This window comes from Hyperolius riggenbachi, chromosome 5 (genome assembly GCF_040937935.1).
Source record: "Hyperolius riggenbachi isolate aHypRig1 chromosome 5, aHypRig1.pri, whole genome shotgun sequence".
Taxonomy (NCBI): domain Eukaryota; kingdom Metazoa; phylum Chordata; class Amphibia; order Anura; family Hyperoliidae; genus Hyperolius; species Hyperolius riggenbachi.
Window position 1 is genome coordinate 133,684,001 of NC_090650.1, and position 21,046 is coordinate 133,705,046.

The window sequence follows — 21,046 nt, forward strand, 5'->3', positions numbered from 1 at the left end:
CTCTTCTTTAGTAAATTACCCATGTTTTAGATTGGGGTATGCAGCCTTTTCAGCCCCGTTAAGCCTTCTCTGCGTATTGCACCTGTGGTTACTGTTCTTTGATCAAACATATGCATTTCAGCTGAGTACTGCCTTTATATGGTAGTCAGGTATGCACAGCATGATCTGACCACTGTTTACTATTTAAAAGGACACTGAAAAGAGATTGTGGGTATACATTTGAGCATACGCACGTATACTTTGATATGTCCTTACACTCACCGGACAATTTTCTAAAAGTATCTCCCCCAGGTCCGACCAGTTTTTTTTTGAAAATACTTTTAAAATATCATAATTTGAATATTTATGCACTTTATTTTTGTCATGTACAGGGAATGACAGAGGAAGAAGAAGATAAGCTTTTGGCACTGAAAGATTTTATGTTGAAGTCAAACAAAGCAAAGGCAAATGTCGCTGATCAAAGTCACATGCACGAGAGCGCTGTAAAAGGGGTCATTGATTTACAGTTGCTGGGAATATGTGGAAGGCATGCTGAGCTTGGGAAAACAAAGCTTGACACTGAAGATAAACGCAGTGAGTAATACGGTCACTTGTGAAAGTTCCCTTCGTATATAGAAAATTATAAGAGGAAATTTCCACTTCCTCCTCCAGAGCAGATATGACTGAAAAACCATCGGCCACCAGAAGCACAAAATGTTTAAAGAGGAACTAAACTTGTTAATTTGTTTCTCAAATAGTCTAACAATGGCACAGTCCCAGAGAAAATGAGCAGTGACGGTACAGGGATGTGGCTGATTGCAGACCGTCTTGGACCTCTAAATGGTTTCTGAGCCAGCCTGCAGGAGAACAGTTCAGGAACAGTGGCCGCAAGGGGCATACTCATGAAAATGTTTTCATAAAACCTATTTTTTTTAGCTGGCATTATAAATTACTTTAAAGTGTTGGTGCACTTAAATTTGGGCCCTGATCATTATTTACCCCCTTTTCCTGTCTTCCTGTTCTAGTGCTTTTTGTATCTTTTCTCTCTATGGTACCGATGCCCATTTTTATTGCACCTTTTTATAGTGCCCCCAATATATATTGTGCCTTTTTTTTCAGACCCACCCCCCACTTTTTTAGGCTACCTGTTGTCGTGCCTCTGTTTATACTGGAAATAATTTTAGAACCCATCAATACAGTGCAGTGACTTCCTCTTGCAGAGATTAGCATGATCTTGTTGGTTACAGTAACCTGCTTGATTCCTCAGTATCCTCTTCACTCTTCAAGAAGAGCAGACAGTGACTGAAGAAGACAAAAATAAGCTGAGAGAGGCTCTTTAGACACCTTCTCTTGATTAGGGTAAATTGCTAGGAAACCCCTGCAGGGTCTTTTAGGAACTCCAAAGTTCCATAGAACCTTGGTTGAGAGAACCTACATCAGTGCAACAGAGGAATGTTTGCTATCTCTCTGATATTAAATGTCCACCAGATTATCTAATATCTATTGAGCCACTGCTGCTAGCTTTGTACTGCTTGATGCAATATTTGATCATGTACTACTACCTGCTAGAGAACCCTGCACTCTGAGTCCTACAAACATGAGCTCATTATCCAGTCTGAGCAGAAAATGGTTGGGTGAGATAACTTGCATCTGGTACACCACTAGGAACATTACCAGGCACAGCAAACACTGCATCATCAAGGACAAGCGAAGTCTGAAAATGGTATCAGCACCTGAGAACCTTAAATAGTGATTTTGGTGTGAATGGGGAACCATCTGGCTTAGCTGCTGTGTCAGGAAACCTTGATTACTCATAGGATGTGCACTGTCATTTGATGGATGAGCATATGGTACTGGTGTGAAAAGAAGGTTTGACAGCACCAACCTGTGCACAAGTTATTTATTCCAATGCAGTGAGGATTCCACAAAGAGAGGCAGAAATATCCTAAAATGCTCAGGCAAGAGGTGGCTGGACCAAACCTCTGTTTTGCATACAAATACCACTTGTTCACACAGTTTCTGAGGGCATCACCAGAAAGGTTACTAGGGAGCATCTGATGTACTCCTCCCTACCTTGCTGACTTTTTACCTCCCCACTCTGTTGAATAGCAACATGTTTCTATAATTGTTTGCATAGTTTGACAATTCATTTTCTTGAGCTCGCAGTGCAAAGATGTGCTGGAAATCATGTAGTTATCTTATAAATACTACCCAGTGTTTATTTGTTTTTTTCCCCTGCAGCTCGAAAGCATATGAAGCAAGATTCGAATGTGAATGAAGAGTGGAAGAGCATGTTTGGTGGTATGGATCATGCAAACCTAAACCAAGGTGTAGCTAGAACATTGCCTCCTGCCGAGCAGGAGAACATAAAACCTCTTCGCTCTGAGTCTTCTGCAGCAATCAATGCTCCTCTCTCTTCTTCTCCACAGGTATAAACTAAAAAAAAAGCTTTGGGGATTAGGACCTAAACTAGTTGGCAATAGTTTAGTTTTCATTTTTTTTAATTGGTTTTAAAGCCCACTTACAAGAATAATTGTTTTTTTATTCCTCCCTCAGGGCTGGTGCACACTACAAGAGCTTTTCTGAGCGCTTTGTGATTTTAAAAGCTCCTGCTAATGTAATCCTATGTGTGTGTTCTCACTGGAGCGATGTGATTTTGTAAATATCCCCCATAGCATTGCATTAGCAAGAGCTTTTAAAATCACTAGCGCTTAAAAATCTCTTGTAGTGTGCACCAGCCTTCTACCTGACAACATAATGTAGGGCTGCCTCCCACACATTCACCTCACTGGTTTGTGATGTCCTTATATACCTTATTTAGGTAAAATGTGGATATATGACCATGTTCAAGCGGGTGCCACAGAGGGGAGTGGTTTCATGGTATGTAGTACTGGAGTTTGGGAGAATTTATTATGCATTATTCGAGGGAACTGATCCAACCTGCCATTCAAATTCTCTTTTGTTCCCTGTGGGAGATTGATGTGGTCCGGGGATATGATCTGGACAGACAGAAGCTATCCCTAGTGCAAGCAGGTGAAACCTGATCTAATCAGACCATATGTATTATACTGCCATTGGTGAGCTGGGCACAGGGTGCCGCCTCTCAAATTCCCGGCGCCATTAAATATTATTCCCCCTTTGATTCATAGCAACTTGGAGAGAGAAGTCATTCAGGGTCCTGCAATTGCCGGAACCCCTAATTAAACTTGCACGGGGCTGTCACTACAGCATTAGTGTTATAGCGGCGCTCAACTTTTGCCAAAACCACCTGCTTCGTGCTCAGAAGGTGAGGGCACATAGGTGTATGAATGAAAGGGGGTGGGGGAAGTATTGGCCATTCAATGTGTTGGGGGGGAGGGAGGGGCGCTGTAAGGTAGGAGAAAAAATGCTGATAGACTTGCACAGCTTTAAACTTTTACTACTAAAGGTGCCCATTAATGGTGCAATTTTTAGTGAACAATCATATTTTTAGTAAGCGATTTTTAGAGAGAGAATATTGTATTTAATCAATCCACAGCCTTATAGGATCTAAACTATTTCCAAAATGAAAACCAGTTGTGATTGTATCTATGAAAAAATCTGCCACACTGATCGACCAGTTCTTAAAGGAAATTTTTGATAATTTAATTGTTTTTTGGATTAATTGGACCCACCAGTTTCTCTGCTTTCATACAATACAATCTAAATAGTCTGATCGAGAATAGGATCGTTACCCACAAATTGGACCATTAATCAGGCACCTTAACAGTGAAGACAGCATTTAATACTTTGTCTACTAGCTGAAAGTTAAATGGTGAGTCAGGTACTTAGTGATGGTTCCAGATTTTTATTTTTTCTATTGTATGTCATCACACATTAGCAACGTATTGCACAAAATTATACACCATCACTGCAAACCTGCGTGATTAAGGCAAAAATTTAGAAACTTACCTTGGTAGCGGTATGCCTCTTTCACCGGTCCCTCTCCAAATCACCATTCCAGCACTGGGACCCCACAAAGCTCGCAGGCGTGCTCCCGTATGGGAAAGACCGTGGCCACACTGCCCCGAGTCACCGCTTGGCAAAAAAGCAGCCTGTTCGGCTCCATGCTATTGCTTGGATGCGAGCTGCCTGCACGGTGCGGCTGTGCTTTGTCGACAAGGGCTTGCTGATGAGCTTCAGGATGGTCCTAGCAGAGGAATAGTCAAGGAGGAGGGGGATGCCTCTGGTTTATCCAGAGGCTTCACTCTACTAAGTTATGTACCTAAATCGGGCACTTTTTCCTTCAGGTACACGTTAAGATTTTATTTATTTATTTTTTTTCTAGTCAACAGAGGCAACTGGAATCCAGTCAAGGCGGCCCACCCTGCAGATCTATACCAGCACATCTCAACCTTCAGCTTTCCAAATCCGTATGACTACTTGTAAGAGTGAACTTCAGCAGCTGGTTCAACAGAAGCGGGAGCAGTGCAATGCTGAAAGATTAGCCAAGTACATGATGGAGAGTGCAGAGTGGGAGAGTAAACCACCACCAACAGGCATGTCAATTTTACTACCAGCCAATGATATGTTTGTGGTATCCTCTATTATGTTACCTATTGAGCCTTAACATCCTGCTATGTTTTTTCATTTTGCTGTAGATTGAAAGGGGATGGGAACAGTCTGCATTACAGTTTATAGAAGTGATAGTCTGTGGTTCAGGAAATTACTACACCTTGGCAAAAGCTCTTTAATTGAGCGCCTACATAGATCTAAGGAAACATTTCTGCCTACAGTGAAATTTTACATTTTCATTAGATTCTGCTCTTTTCATACACAAATTGGTGCACAAACCTCCTTTTGTTTGAGACTGGTTTCTGTGTGCATAGGTTGTGAATTGAAAAGGTCAGAGGAAGCCTTGTGTTTGAAATCTTGCTAGGTCGTGCTTACATTATTTCTGTGTAAAGAAAGCTAAGCTTTGGGTACCTTTACCTTCCCAGGAAAGAAGCAGGAAATTTGGTGCAGGAAAAGTTTGGGCGCCACTATAGGCCTCCATGTTAATAGCTGCGATTAGAGGTTGTATCTGGAAATTTGGGTGTCGTAGACTACTTATAGCAGATGTGGCTAATAATGGCTGGTGCCTTGCGGTTGGGGAAGTTGGTATGGTTTCGGCATCAGTTGAGGAGGCTGGTAAGGGTTAGGCATGAGTTAGGTGGGGGTCAGTAAAGCTGGCCATACACTGGCCCGATTTGCGCCTGTTTCGACAGCAGATTCGATCACTGGGATCGAATCTGCTGCCAATCGTTCACGCTACACGCCGAATTTCGATCCATTTCGTCCGATCCCGTCGATCGTGCCGTGCGGAAAATAACCGTCGATCGCCCGCGGGTAAAGAGCGCATCGCTAGCGGTGTTCGAGTGCCCGACGACCGACGCAATAGAGCCCGCATACATTACCTGCTCCGCCGGCGCGACTCCAGTCTCCCGGTCACCGCTGCTCTGTCTGCGCTCTGGTCTCCAGGTCCAGCATGCCTCACTTCTTCTAGCCCGGCAGGAAGTTTAAACAGTAGAGCGCCCTCTACTGTTTAAACTTCCTGCCGGGCTAGAAGAAGTGAGGCATGCCGGACCTGGAGACCAGAGCGCAGACAGAGCAGCGGTGACCGGGGGACTGGAGTCGCGCCGGCGGAGCAGGTAATGTATGCGGGCGGGGGCAGCAGTACCACCACAACAGATTGTGAACGGTTTCAGGCTGAAATCGGTTCACAATCTGTTTGCTGTATAGGTAGCCATACGATCCCTCTCTGATCAGATTCGATCAGAGAGGGATCTATCTGTTGGTCGAATCTGATGGCAAATCGACCAGTGTATGGCCACCTTAAGGGTTAGGCATCAGATGGGGGAGGGGTCAGTAAGGGCTAGGCATCAGCTGTGTGTGGGGGGGGGGCCGGGGAGGGGGTAAAGGCCTGTTTCCACTACACGCGGATTGGATGCAGAATGGATGCAGAAAAACTGACTCCAATGAATGCCTATGGGAAAATCTGCATCAGAAAAATTGCGTTTAGTGGAAACAGGCCCATAGGCATTCATTGGAGTCTTTTCTGCATCCAATCTGCGTGTAGTGGAAACAGGCCCTACGGGTTAGTCATCGGTTGGTGGGTCGGTAAGGGTTAGGCATCGGTTTGAGGGGGTTGGTAAGGGTTAGGCACCGCCTGGGGAGGTTAAGGGTTGGGCATCAGTTCGGGGGAAGGGGGGGTAGATAGGGTTAGGCATCGGTTGGAGGGGTTTAGGCATCTATAGAATTAAGTTCAACCATAGATTAACCCCTTTATCTTATCTTTTGTGACTCTCTTTCAACTGGCAGAGTCCCAGTAGATTGGCGTACAGCTCATGTTTTCCCATTATTTAAGAAGGGCAAAAAATCAGATCCAGGAAATTATAGACCAGTAAGCTTAACATCAGTTGTATGCAAACTATTCGAGGGGTTACTAAGAGATACTATACATGACTTCATAGTAGAAAATAATCTTATTTCTCAGCATCAACATTGGCTTACTAAAGACAGGTCCTGTTGGACTAACATGCTCAGCTTTTATGAGGTAATGAACTCTAATGTGGATATTGGGAATGCTGTAGATGTGATATACTTGGACTTGCTAAGGCCTTCGACACTGTTCCCCACAAAAGACTGGTACAAAAGTTGAGGATACAAGGACTGTAGAAGAGTCAGAGTGTATGGATAGGGAACTGGTTAATGGACAGAAAACAGAGTTGTGTTCAATGAATCATACTCAAAATAGGTGACTGTTAGCAGTGGAGTCCCACAGGGTTCTGTACTGGGTCCAGTGCTCTTGAATTTATTTATTAATGACCTAGTAGATGCAGTAGTAAGCAATGTTGGTATTTTTGCAGATGATACAAAATTGTGCAGAATCATCAACTCTCAGGAAGATGGTGACATATTGCAACAGTATCTGGATAGGATGGCTATATGGGCACATAAATGGCAGATGAAATTCAATATTCAAAAATGTAAAGTCATGCATTTTGGGCGTACCAATGGTCTAGCACCATACAAAATAAATGGAATACAGTTGGGGACATCAAACTTGGAGAAGGACTTAGGAGTACTCATCAACAACAAGATAAAAAATCCTATTCAATGCCATGCCGCTGCAGCTAAAGCGAATAAAATTTTGGGATGCATTAAAAGGGAAATAAAAACTCGAGATGCTAGCATAATATTGCCCCTGTTTAACTCTCTAGTAAGACCTTGTCTGGAATATAGAATTCAGTTCTGGGCACCACATTACAGGAAAGATATTGCAGTTTTAGAGCAGGTGCAGAGACAAGCAACAAAACTGATACAAGGGATGGAAGGTCTCACTTAACAAGAAAGGTTAGATAAACTGGGTTTATTTAGTCTAGAGAAAAGATGCCTTAGTGGGGATCTAATTAACATGCATAAATACATCAGAGGGCAATATAAAAGTTTGGCGGATGAGCTTTTTGTCCCTAGGCCTTCTCAAATGACTAGAGGACCTGAACTGCGCATGCAGAAAAATTGTTTTAGCCATTTATTTAGGAAAGGGTTCTTTACAGTAAGAGTGATTTAAAGGGGAACTGAAGAGAGAGGTATATGGAGGCTGTCATGTTTATTTCCTTTTAATCAATACCAGTTGCCTGGCAGCCCTGCTGGTCTATTTCTCTGCAGTAGTATTTGATTAAAACCAGAAACAAGCATGCAGCTAGTCTTGTCAGATCAGACTTATAAGTCTGAACCACTGAAACACCTGATCTGCTGCATGCTTGTTCAGGGGCTATGGCTAATAGTGTTAGAGGCAGAGGATCAGCAGGGCTGCCAGGCAACTGGTATTGTCTAAAAGGAAATAAACATGATAGCCTCCATATACCTCTCTCTTCAGTTCCCCTTTAAGATGTGGAATGCATTGCCACAGGAAGTAGTTATGGCAAATTCTATACCTGCATTTAAAGGGGGCTTAGATGCTTGAAAGACATCCATGGCTACAATTACTAGGTAATGCCCAGTGATGTTGATCCAGGGATTTTAGCTGATTGCCATCTAAAGTCTGGAAGGATTTTTTTCCCTTTTGGAGCTAATTGGACCATGCCTTGTAAGGGGTTTTCGCCTTCCTCTGGATCAACAGGGATATGTGAGGGAGCAGGCTGGTGTTGTACTTTGTTCTCTGGTTGAACTCAATGGACGCAAGTCTTTTTCAACCCAAATAACTATGTAACTATGTATAGAGGGAGAATTCAAGTGAGAATGGCGTCAGATTAGGCAATACTAAAATATTAGTCTTAATTACATAGAGCCTAATAGTAGAATATCTGTAGTTTTACAGCTATTCTCTTTCATACATGCCCCAGGAATGCCCACATAGCGGATTAACGCTGCAATAATCAAAGGTGTTGAACTTTACTGTGATTTGAGTGGCATGGGTGCAAATGCCTTCATATGCTGTCTCTACACTGATTCTATTCAAATATTCATGTTCATTAAATCTTATTTTCTGATGTCTCAATAGAATTATGGCCATCATAGCTACAATGGGTTATTTTCCAATGTTGTGTTATGCTTGTTATCATTTCAGGGTGGCATCCGAAAGGTTTGCTGGTGGCCCACTTGCATGAACACAAGGGCCCAGTAAACAGGATTCGAGTCTCAGATGAACATTCTATTTTTGCCACTTGTTCAAATGATGGGACAGTGAAAATCTGGAATAGTCAGAAGATGGAAGGAAAAACAACTACCACAAGGTATACACATCTGTTCATCTCCAGGTTATTTTGAAGAAAAGGACAGATTTTGGCTAACTTCACACCATGCTGTTTGGTTGCCCAGCAATATTGCTGTGCATGTAACTGGATAAAGCAAACCCCAAGGATGTTTGGGTCCAGAGAGCCCTGAGCGGTTCACAATCATGTGATTATTGTGCTGTTAAAAATAGTTGTGTGTGCTGTCAGGGCCGCCATCAGAACTGTTTTTTTTAGTTTTTTTTCTTTTTTTCTTTTTTTTTTTTTGGGTCCCATACTTGACAAACCAACTGGGCCCCCCTCACTAAACTTTGCCTCTACCCAATCACCCACGCCAATATTACAATCCACAGCAGTCCTCATCCAACAATCTTATTAAAAAATACAGGCTAAAATTAATTAGATGGTGTAAGGCGCCAGGAATCCCCCTTAGTATCAGCAGCCAGAAAATCTAAATTAAGGTACATAGCATATTACGAGTAGTGGTACCCAACAGATGATAAGATATAGTAAATAGCAAGCTGTGGTACATACTGGATGGCGTGTAGTGGTACATTGTGCATGGCAAGTAGCAGTACATAGCGCATGACCATAATGACAGATAGCCGATGATGAGTGGAGACAGACAGACAGATTGACAAGAAGTGGCAGCTAGCTAATGAGTACTGACAGATAGAAGTATCATGAAGCATCAGGCTCTTACATAATCCCGGGTGTTAGCAGATTGGTGGTAAGTGGCCTGATGTTCCAAGCAGCCTGTGCTGCTGGCACTCCTATTTTCTCATGCAGGGGATGAGGCCTCTTTAGCTAGCTCCTGCTGGCACTCTTCCAGGGTCCCAACTTCACCACACTCCTCCCTCCATCCTCCTTTGAGGGGTGGGGCCTGTTCAGCCATTTGAGGGAGGGTGCTGCATGCTCTAGTAGTCGCTTCCATTCTGGCATGGGGGGGATTGGCCTCTGCTAAGGGGCGGGCCTTTAGACACTGTAATATCCTCCTTCCTCTTCCAGCTGAACTTCTGTGGTTTAAAGGGGCCATGCCGCGGGAGCTTTTAATTGCCACAGCCACAGTTATCCCCATCTGGAGCCCATGTTGTGCTGCCACTGTGCAGGCCCCAGACTATCTGTAGGCCCCTTACAGCAATACTGTTTGTACTGCCCTGATGATGGCCCTGTATGCTGTCTGTTGCACATTAGCTTCCCCCGATGATGTGAGTACATTGAGCTCAGCATGGAAATTATAACCTCACACCACTGACAACCCTACCTGTCTCCAGCTACCCATATAGATGCATCACACCTTTCAGTTGCTGCTAATGTTACCCATTTGTTAGACTCTAGCCTTCGTGTAATCATAATTATGAAGTTTGCAGCTTTGAAAGGGATCACTGTCTTTAAATAAATTTGTAATGTACCAAGTCTGTCTAAAAAATTACAGCACAAGAGTTTTTTAAGTGACTCAGTGCTTTGAAAATGCCAAATATCGATTGTGGTGGAGCTCATGAATCAGTATAAACCCTCCAGTAGTTTACATTGTATACTTGGAACTTTCTATAAAGTATGCATATAGGATGATTTAATCGAAAGCATTCTTTTTGGTCTGAAAGCCGGCATTTCTACTTTGCTCTAAAAGATTCCTTAGAGCTATTTCACACTGGGTGATTTTTCAGCGATTTGCTGATCACTGGTGATCAGCAAAATGCTGCTGGTATTGTAAGTTAATGGTAGTGTTCACACTGTAGTGATCGCCAGTGATTAGCGATTTGCTGATGGTGCATGCAGCATTTTTGAAGGAATTTTGGAGCGATTGCATGTCAATGTTCTAGAATCAGAAAATGCAATCACTCCTAAATCACTTTCCAGTACTGTGAAAAAACAGCTTTTTGCTGATCGCTGGTGATCAGCAAAATGCTACCAAAGCGCCCAGTGTGAACTAGTCCTTACAGCTTTTAAGCTACTATCCCAGAAAAAATTGTAGCAGAACATCATTGAAATGGTTAAACACAGCACTTTGTCCTGCTATGCAAAGGATATTCAGCTTCAAATCTGCATCCAGACTGGAGATAACAGTATCTTTCCTTACATTCCTATGTTGTAACATTTGTGTTATAAATAGCTGAAAACATTCTCCGAGAAGCTCTCTGTGCTTCAAGCACACACACAATTCAGAACAGCTCATTAGAAGATTTTAATATATAATAAAAAGCAGCTGGAATAAAAATGGAACGGTAACTTTCAGGGTAAGATAAACGACACTTTGGAAACTTGTTATTTGTAGACAGACAATATTAATTGTGCACAAAAGCAAATATAACTATGCGTAACAAAAAGTAGGAACACATTTTTATTGAATGTCAGTTTCAGACCACTTTAAAGTGAACTAAGCAGCTCCTGGCTTCAAATAGCTGCAAAGGCTGCCATTGTTCAGAAGCTCAACCCCTGCTGTTTTACAACTAGCATTGTCCAGGCTAGGTGTGAAATTCTTCAACTGTAGCTGATGTTTTCTGTTTGAAGTACAATGTGGGTTTGTTTGTGGTCAGTTAAGTCTAATGAGGTGATTTCTTATCTGTGTTCCACAATCTCCTGCTCAGTGACCGCAGGTCCTTTGCGGACGGACAAAGTGGCTATTTTAACCCTTAGATGTAAAAAAATTAGGTAAATTGAAAGTTTTTTTTTTAATAATAAACCACATTTTTAGAATGCATTTTTAATTTGCTATAGAGCTGCCCTGGGTGTTAAAAATGATGCTCGGTTCACTTTAATACCTCCTTTTTTTCAGGTGCTAAAGTAATTTTTATAGTGACATTTTTGCTCAATATTTGCATTGTATATTCATCTAGCAATCTTGTGTGGTCTGTTTGTAGAATTAAGCAATCTCAAGTGCTCTGTGTGTTTATCTTGTGTCCTTTTCCATATTTGTGTTGCATTTATGCTCACTGACTTGGTGGTTGTGCTTAATTCCATTCCACTTTTACTATTTTAGATCTATACTGACATATAACCGCATTGGTGGTCTTATTAAGACAATGACCTTTTGCCAAGGTTCTCATTACTTGGCTGTGGCTTCTGACAATGGCAATGTCCAGCTTCTTGGGATTGAAACTTCTAAGCCACCCAAGTCTCCTAAAATACATTCTCTGCAGAGCAGGTATGTTCTTGAACTGATTGTCCTGTTGAGTTGTTATGGTGTGAATTCATATTTTTTATCCCTTTTGAAAGAATGATTTGCATGTATAAAGAAAATAAAGCAGGTTAAAAAGATCAGAGGAGGAATCCATGGCAACCGTTTTGATTTACTGATTGTTGCTTTGGCCTTTCTGACCAGTTGATCCATGTAATACGAAGATTCTTCCAAACAACCCTTTCAACCAAGCTCTCCTGGATGTTCGGATGTGCGAATGTCCCACCACATGCAAGACTTATCAGTATTTACCGTCACATATGATTGTTTAACCACTTCATGCCATGGACTGAAGACTATGCAAAGCACATGCATGCATGCTCCTGCGGGGTGCGTGTATGTGCACTTCGACAGAATTTATATAATGTCCTATTTGCACTTTATGCACTATATTTGCACAAATAAACATAGACCTCCATTGTGCAGGAAGTGGTTACATTTTACAGTAAGTGATATGTGACATGAGATCAATGTGTACATACAGTGCCAAGCATACAAATAACAAGAATGTGTCTCTTTTCTTTCTTTCCTTAAAGAGTTAAACATTCAGGAATGCAAGTGATAGTTTCTCCAGTCAGGACCTAGTCGGACTATAGCATAATCCTCACTGATAAGGAATTACAGCCATAAAACATTTGCCTGGTAAAGACCAGCTTCTGAGTGCAGGGAATAGATAAAAGATACTTTCTGGTTGCAGTGCTTCGAACTGTTCTCCAGGATGGCTCCTCCCTGAAAGAAGATTTGCTTATCCCCTATGGATTCACAGGCATTTAATAAAACACCAGGTATAAATAAGGACTCTTCCCCCAAACCAACAGCTTTCAAAAGAGTAAACCCTAGCCAGCTCACACCTAGTGCATTAGAAAAAAGTAATGTATAAAAAAAAAACCCACTAAGGGGTAGGGTAGGGAACTAAGGTAGCCATCCCGTAGGACACGCTAAAACAGAGCTACTGGTAGGTGTCTGCGAAATTCTCTCCCATCATCCTCCAGGATGGCTCCTCCTGAGAGCAGCAAGAAATTTTAGCTTTGCGACCAAAAGTTTGATACTGAAGAAAAAGAAGTGACACCGAGAGCCCAATATAGTGTAGTAAGTTGGGTGATGGATAAATGGAAAAGTATATGATAGATATACTCACAAGTCAGGGTTACCAATTAGGCAACCACTGTGTAGGCAGGTGAGGAGATTAGGCCTGTCCTCACTCAGGCTTAAGATGTCACTCTCTGTAGATTAGGAGAAGAAAGGGAATTCAACCCCTTCACCAGGGGTGGATGCTGATATTGTAAGGAGAATAGAGGTGCCAACAGAATAAAATATATCTAAAAACTATAAAATTCCATAGGAGGCGTTGGTGGACTCATCTCCCTGAAGCAGACATGATACTGTCGGTTTTAGTACAAACAAATTTATTTATATACTCCAACATACAGCACAACGCGTTTCGCGGGTGTATTCCCGCTTCCTCAGGCAATAACGAACATGAGTACACACAGTGCAGTCTTAAAGAGACTCCGTAACAAAAATTGCATCCTGTTTTTTATCATTCTACATGTTCCAAAAGCTATTCTAATGTGTTCTGGCTAACTGCAGCACTTTCTACTATGACAGTCTCTGTAATAAATCAATGTATCTTTCCCCTGTCAGACTTGTCGGCCTGTGTCTGGAAGGCTGCCAAGTTCTTCAGTGTTGTGGTTCTGCTATGAACTCACCCTTTCTGGCCCCTCTATGCACACTGCCTGTGTGTTATTTAGATAAGAGAGAAGAGAGAAGCTGCTCTAATCAGCTGGATTAATCGTCCTCTGAGCTGGCTGGGCTTTCACATACTGAGGAATTACAAACAAGGGCAAAGCTGTTTGCAGGAAGAAAAGAGCAGCCTGAAACTTCAGTGCAAGGGGGAAAGAAACACACAAATGATCTCTTGATTCAAAAGGAATGCTGTATACAGCCTGCTTATGTATGGATGTATTTTCTATGTGTGGACATACTGTACATCAACCTACTTCCTGTTTTGGTGGCCATTTTGTTTGTTTGCAAACAAACTTTTTAAAACTGTTTTTAACCACTTTTAATGCGACGAGGAGCGGCGAAATTGTGACAGAGGGTAATAGGAGATGTCCCCTAACGCACTGGTATGTTTACTTTTAAGCGATTTTAACAAAACAGATTCTCTTTAAGGTCACGATAAGCGCCTCAGAAACGCTTATCGTGACCTTAAGACTGCACTGTGTGTACTCATGTTCGTTATTGCCTGAGGAAGCGGGAATACACCCGTGAAACGCGTTGTGCTGTATGTTGGAGTATATAAATAATTTTGTTTGTACTAAAACCGACAGTATCATGTCTGCTTCAAGGAGATAAGTCCACCACCTCCTCCCGAGCAATCTTAAAGTTTTTAGATATATTTTATTCTGTTGGCGCCTCTGTTCTTACAATAAAAGTTTGATACTGGTTTGAAAAGAGTTCTACTCAGTAATGCTTTACAAACGTTGCATGTACTGAACATGTTGCTGCTCTGCAGATCTGGTCCAAGGAAGCTCCAGATCTCTCTGCCCAGGAGGTTGTTGGGGATACAGTGAAATGTGCCATTATGTTGGTAGGTACAGTATATCTGCACCTGTGCTACGGTAGGCCAAGGAAACAAGTTATTTTATTCATTTAGAAATAGACATTTGGAACACCTGCAGACCCCTGTTACCAGCGTAAGCTATAATGACTGAACCTTCTCCCTTGTACTTGGTAGGATCCAGAAATCGTACAAATACAGTAGGATGCGAAAGTTTGGGCAGCCTTGTTAATCGTTATGATTTTCCTGTATAAATCGTTGGTTGTCACAATAAAAAATGTCAGTTAAATATTCATATAGGAAACTCACACAGTGATATTTGAGAAGTGAAATGAAGTTTATTGGATTTACAGAAAGTGAGCAATAATTGTTTAAACAAAATTAGGCAGGTGCATAAATTTGGGCACCACAAAAAAATAAATGAAATCAATATTTAGTAGATCCTCCTTTTGCAGAAATTACAGCCTCTGCTTCCTGTAAGTTCTAATGAGTGTCTGGATTCTGCTTGAAGGTATTTTGGACCATTCCTCTTTACAAAATATCTCTAGTTCATTCAGGTTTGATGGCTTCCGTGCATGGACAGTTCTCTTTATATCACACCACAGATTTTCAATTATATTCAGGTCTGGGGACTGAGATGGCCATTCCAGAACATTGTACTTGTTCCTCTGCATGAATGCCTTAGTGGATTTTGAGCAGTGTTTAGGGTTGTTGTCTTGTGGAAAGATCCAGCCCCAGAGCAGCTTCAGCTTTGTAATTGATTCCTGGACACTGGTCTCCAGAATCTGCTGATACTGAGTGGAATCCATGCGTTCCTCAACTTTGACAAGATTCCCAGTCCCTGCACTGGCCACACAGCCCCACAACATAATGGGACCACCACCATATTTTACTGTAGGTAGCAGGTGTTTTTCTTGGAATGCTGTGTTTTTTTTTTTCCTCCATGCAGAACGCCCCTATATATAGTGAATTTTAGTTTCATCAGTCCACAGCACCTTATTCCAAAATGAAACTGGCTTGTCCAAATGTGCTTTAGCATACCTCAAGTGGCTCTGTTTGTGCTGTGGGCAGAGAAAAGGCTTCCTCTGCATCACTCTCGCATACAGCATCTCCTTTTGAAAAGTGCGTTGAATGGTTGAGTGATGCACAGTGACTCCATCTGCAGCAAGATGATGTTGTAGGTCTTTGGTGCTGGTCTGTGGGTTGACTCTGACTGTTCTCACCATTCGTCGCATCTGTTTATCCAAGATTTTTTTCCTGGTCTGCCACTTCAAGTTGCCACTTTAACTTGAACTGAGCCTGTGGTCTTCCATTTCCTCAATATGTTCCTAATTATGGAAACAGACAGCTGAAATCTCTGAGACCGCTTTCTGTATCTATCCTCTAAACCATGAAACCATGATGGTGAACAATCTTTGTTTTCTAGTCATTTGAGAGCTGCTTTGAGACCTCCATGTTGCTACTCTTCAGAGAAAATTAAGAGGAGGGAAACTTACAATTGACCCCCTTAAATACTCTTTCTCATAATTGGATTTACCTGTGTATGTAGGTCAGGGGTCACTGAGCTTACCAAGCCAATTTGAGTTCCAATAAGTCGTTCTAAAGATTCTGGACTCAATAAAATACCAGTGCCCAAATTTATGCAGCTGCCTAATTTTATTTAAACAATTATTGCACACTTTCTGTAAATCCAATGAACTTAATTTCACTTCTCAAATGCCACTGTGTGTGTCTCCAATATGATACATTTAACTGGCATTTTTAATTGTATCAACCAATGATTTACATGGGAAAATCATGACAATTAACAAGGTTGCCCAAACATTTGCATCCCACTGTATGGAAGAACCCTTACATTGAAAAAAGAAAAGAAAGTTACTGCCTCTGTGTGGATTTTAGTAAAAATCATCAAGGCTGAGGATATCCTGAAAGGGAGGGCCCAGTACTGATACTGAAACTCTCATTCTTGGGGTGTGTACACACATCTAATTTTGGTTGGCCAGTAATTGGCCAATTTTCCCATTTTCATGTAGTGTGAGAGCTTACCTTCATAATCTGTTCATAGTATTCAAAATCTATTGGCCCTCATACTACATGAAGGTGGTAAAATTGAACATTAACTAATCAAAATGGATGTGTGTACCGGGATTTATGGCAAATCTCGGATATTTCTGAAATTTTGGATGAATAGGGACATGGAGGGTAGGCATCCTCTAGGTCCAATGTCATCATGGAGGCACCAGACCATATTCAATTCCAAACGGAGGCAGTGCTTTGTATGTTTAACTTATTCTCCACAATGTAAAAGGATTTAGAAGTTTAATGTTCAATAGCATACGGCATTTTTCTGACCGTGTTCGATTGATAAAGACCCTTGACTAGATTCCCTGAAATGAAAATGCCTGGGAGGGAACTGAAATTCTATTCTGTATCCAAATTGAATTATTTGTAGAATGAAATTTATCTTTGTGCCTGACTCATCCAGGGAAGAATAGCTGAAACCAGTATGGATGAATCAGGCTCGTCCAACAGTTTTTTAAGGCAGGGTTCTGTTTTTTCTACATGTGTATTTACATATTAAAATTTGCGTTCGTATGCAAATTTTCACACCTGGATGCACAAATTAATGTGAAAAAATGCATGTGAGAAAGCCTGTTTTTTTGCCAAGAAGCTGAAGAGTGGGGAAATTGTGGCCTGGCAGAAAGGGAAAATTACATTTTTATTTTATTTTTTGACATGATGTTGTGTTTAAAACTTTTTTTTATCATACTCAAAATGTGTATACTAGACCCTTGCTTGACACATTTTGGTAAGTTACAGGCAAAAATGTATTGAAAATTAACTGAACCACTTTTTGCACAGAAATCCAGCCAAAATTGAACACCAGGGAGTTTAAATGAAAACTGTAATGAGAGGGATGTGGAGGCTACCATGTTTATTTTGTTTTAAACAATACCAGTTGCCTGGCTATCCTGCTGATCCTCTGCTTCTAATACTTTTAGCCATAGATCCTGAACAAGCATAAGCAGATCAGGTGTTTCTGACATTGTTAGATCTGACAAGATTAGCTGCATGCTTGTTTCTGTTTTTTTTTCAGTCATTACTGCAGCCAAATAGACCAGCAGGGCTGCCAGGCAACTGGCATTGTTTAAAAGGAAATAAACATGGCAGCCTCCATATCACTATTCTTACAGTTGTCCTTTAACCCAGAGGATCAGCATTACAGCCAGGCAGGATCATGTTTAATATGTTTAGCTAATTCAAATCCTTAGATACTAGCTAAAGCAGCTCTAATTTTATCTACCGGTAAGCTTTTATTTATTTTCTTTGCACATTATTTAGGTCTTTGGATCTGCAGGATGATGGTTGTGTAGTGGATATGCATCAGTTCAATTCTGGATCACAGTCTGTCCTCGCTTATGCTACAGTTAATGGATCATTGGTTGGCTGGGATCTCAGATCTAATAGTAATGCCTGGACTTTGAAACATGACCTGCGCTTAGGACTCATAACCTCGTTTGCTGTAGATATTCACCAGTGCTGGTTGTGTATTGGTAAGCTTACTCTTTTTGCATCTTTTAGTGGACAAACCGTTACATCACAAAAATGACAGACCTGAAACCATGGCAGCAGTATTAGCTGGCTCAGAGTTCTCTTGAAATGTACACAAATCAGGAAGTAAAGTTTTAATACAGGCAAGGGAAGGGCAGGAGAGTTCATATCTGTGGAGATGCTTGCTTTGCCCTACTTTGCTATACACAGTAATCACTTCTAATCAACCCTTCCTGCAAGGACATTGTTGCAGTACATTATGTGGCCAGCTCCAGAGCAGATGCCGCATTTTTTTGGAATATAAGGTGCACTTTTCCCCAAAAATGGGGAGAAAAGGCCCCTGCGTGTTATATTTCAAAGTCAGAGAGCCCCCGACTTACAATCGCCCGCCAACCGATACGAGTGTGGTCCTCCGTCCCCTGCATGTCTCCTCCACTTCTCTGTGTAAAATTAGTGGCGGTGCGGCTGACTTTATCCGGCGATTCCAGCGTCGTCTTCAGCAGAAGCCTTCACTGGGGGAGTTGTGCAAAGAAAGAGAGGTCTGCTTATCACTGCTGGAATCACTTGAGAATTGAGCCGCTCTGCTGCTAATTAATTTTACACAAGGGAGCGGAGGAGACATGGGGGGCCAGGAGGGGGGGACACGGGCAACAGGAGGGAAAACAGGGGGACCAGGACACGGGAACCGGGACACAGGAGTAACGGGGACATAAGGAGGACACACTGGGGGCATAAAGAGACACAGGGGGAACAAAGGAGTACACGGATGATAGAAGGGGACACATGGTGGACAGAAGGGGGCACAGGAGGACAATGATTGGGGCAGAGCATCTACAAGACGCCGCCTGGAACATGGACGTACCAGATTTAGTGTATATATATATATATATATATATATATATATATATATATATATATATATATATATATATATATATATATATATATATATATATATATATATATATATATATATATATATTTTTTTTTTTTTTCCCCTGGTTTGTGCCCTCTAAATCGTTTATTCCGTAAAATATGGTACATCTGTAAAATACACTTTAACATGCTTGCAGTGATGTTAATTATATATATGGTGTGGATTGTTGTTGAAAAAGTTGAGTTGTACTCTGAAGCTAGCCATATCGTACACGGCTTGATTGTGATCAATCGCTCTCTGATCAGAATATGGTCAGATTGTGACCGATTCCTTCAATTTACAGCACATCATTTTTCAATAGATTCCATCAGGATATCCATTGAAAATTGATCAAACAGGTAGTGTTGCATTTTCAGATGCACTGCAATGTTATGACCTATCAATCGAATGCCGTTTCCTCCCAGCCCAGCCCCTGCTCCTTCCCACCAACTGACATTTTCCATCCTGTCCGATTTATACTTTTGATTAGTTTTTGATTAAAATGTGCTGATAATCTATTCCCTCAAAACATCCAATCTGAGTTATTGAATCGGCTGTCAATCAAACTGTAAAATAGAGCTCATTCCTGGCATCGCAACAACGGGCGAAGGTGTCACTACAGCTTCTGGGGACTTTTGCATTGATTATGCAGATTATCCCTTGAACTCACTGGCACCTTCGGAGATTTCAGTGGGGTTTTCTATGCCGTGGCCTTTGGGGGATATAAATCAGATGATTTTGGTTACTCATGCAATGAAGGCAGGACTGAGATGATAGCTGTGCAACATCATCAGAAATCGATCCCTCTAAGATCAGATCCTCCTGTTATTGTTACAACAGATGCCAGCAGCTGGGGCTGGGGAGTTCGCTTGGACCATCACTGGAGGATTGTTAAGCGATTTCGCATCCTTTTCCTCCAAAGGATAAAGCTTTGCTAGTCTGTTATTGAGAGGAGGTTTCTTTTCGATCTTCTCCCACTCCTCCAATATTATATCTCTAATCTCGTTTATCAGAGGGAAGGTAGTAAATGATTTTTTAAGGTGCTTATATAGTACCAAAGCCTCTGGCTCATTCTTTTCCTCATTCCATTTAATGGCTCCTCTAACGGCTTTAATGTAGAGTTAAATAAGGTTGAAATCAAATCCCACCTCCAGCTCATCCAGTGGTTGAGTAGTAGGAGCTGAAGTTGTTGTGGGTTGTGGATCACCTTGAGGAACTTAAAGGGCTACTGTAGGGCGGTAAGGGAGAAAAGAGTTAAACTAATGGTCCCCCGCAGACCTCCTGCGCTTGCGCAGCCACTCACCGATGCTCCGGTCCCCGCCCCCAGTTCACTGCTGGAATTTCTGACTTTAAAGTTGGAAAACCACTGCGCCTGGCGGCAGAGTTCTTCGCTTCCTCTGAAGTCACCAGGAGTGTACTGCTCAGGCGCACACCGTACTGGGCCTGCGCAATGCACTCCTGGTGACGTCAGTGGGAGCGAGGGCACGGCCGCGCAGGTCTGGTGGTTTTTGCAGCTTTAAAGTCGAAAATTCCAGAAGTGAACCGGAGGTGGGGATCTGAGCATCGGTGAGTGGCTGCGCGTGATCTTTTGCGGTTGAGAGAGATGAATAGGATCAAAACGCCACTTTCCTATTACCTTTCAGCTGCAAAGGAAACCTTAGTGCAAATTGACATTAAAAATGGGGGGAGCAGGCATTTTTAGTGGGATCTCCTCATGGCCACTGCTCCCAGTACTCTTCTGCCTCCCTCTGGTACAGCCTAGCGACCCCCCGCACTTACTTCCTGGTTGTGTGGTCGCGGCTGAGTGTGCAGGCGCCGCCCAGTGATGCGCGTGCTTGTTCGTGCCCAGGAGCGCTCTGTGCAGGTGCACTACACAGTTTTGACCTGCGCATAGTGCTGCCTACCACAACAATGCTAAAAAGGACGCACATGTTGCAGGGCCTGAGCAGTCACCTGCAGCCACCCCAACCAGGAAGTATGTTCAGGGGGTCGCTAGGCTGTACCGGAGGGGGAGGAAGGAGAATGGATGGAGCGGTGGACTGGCGGAGAGCCCACTAAACATGCCTGCTCCCCCCGTTTTTAACTTCAATTTGCACTAAGGTATCCTTTAAGAAAGCCTAACTTCT

General features: G+C 42.2%; 1 protein-coding gene across 1 annotated transcript in view; it reads left to right on the forward strand.

The window, feature by feature from the left end:
• The window catches only part of PIK3R4 (phosphoinositide-3-kinase regulatory subunit 4), a 69,044-nt gene that overhangs the window by 31,650 nt on the left and 16,348 nt on the right, over positions 1–21,046 (forward strand). The window contains exons 10-15 of the mRNA XM_068236273.1: positions 372–573; positions 2,221–2,408; positions 4,286–4,496; positions 8,549–8,714; positions 11,692–11,856; positions 17,795–18,006. Coding sequence (XP_068092374.1) covers positions 372–573; positions 2,221–2,408; positions 4,286–4,496; positions 8,549–8,714; positions 11,692–11,856; positions 17,795–18,006 — 1,144 coding nt within the window. The remainder of the gene's footprint in view (positions 1–371; positions 574–2,220; positions 2,409–4,285; positions 4,497–8,548; positions 8,715–11,691; positions 11,857–17,794; positions 18,007–21,046) is intronic.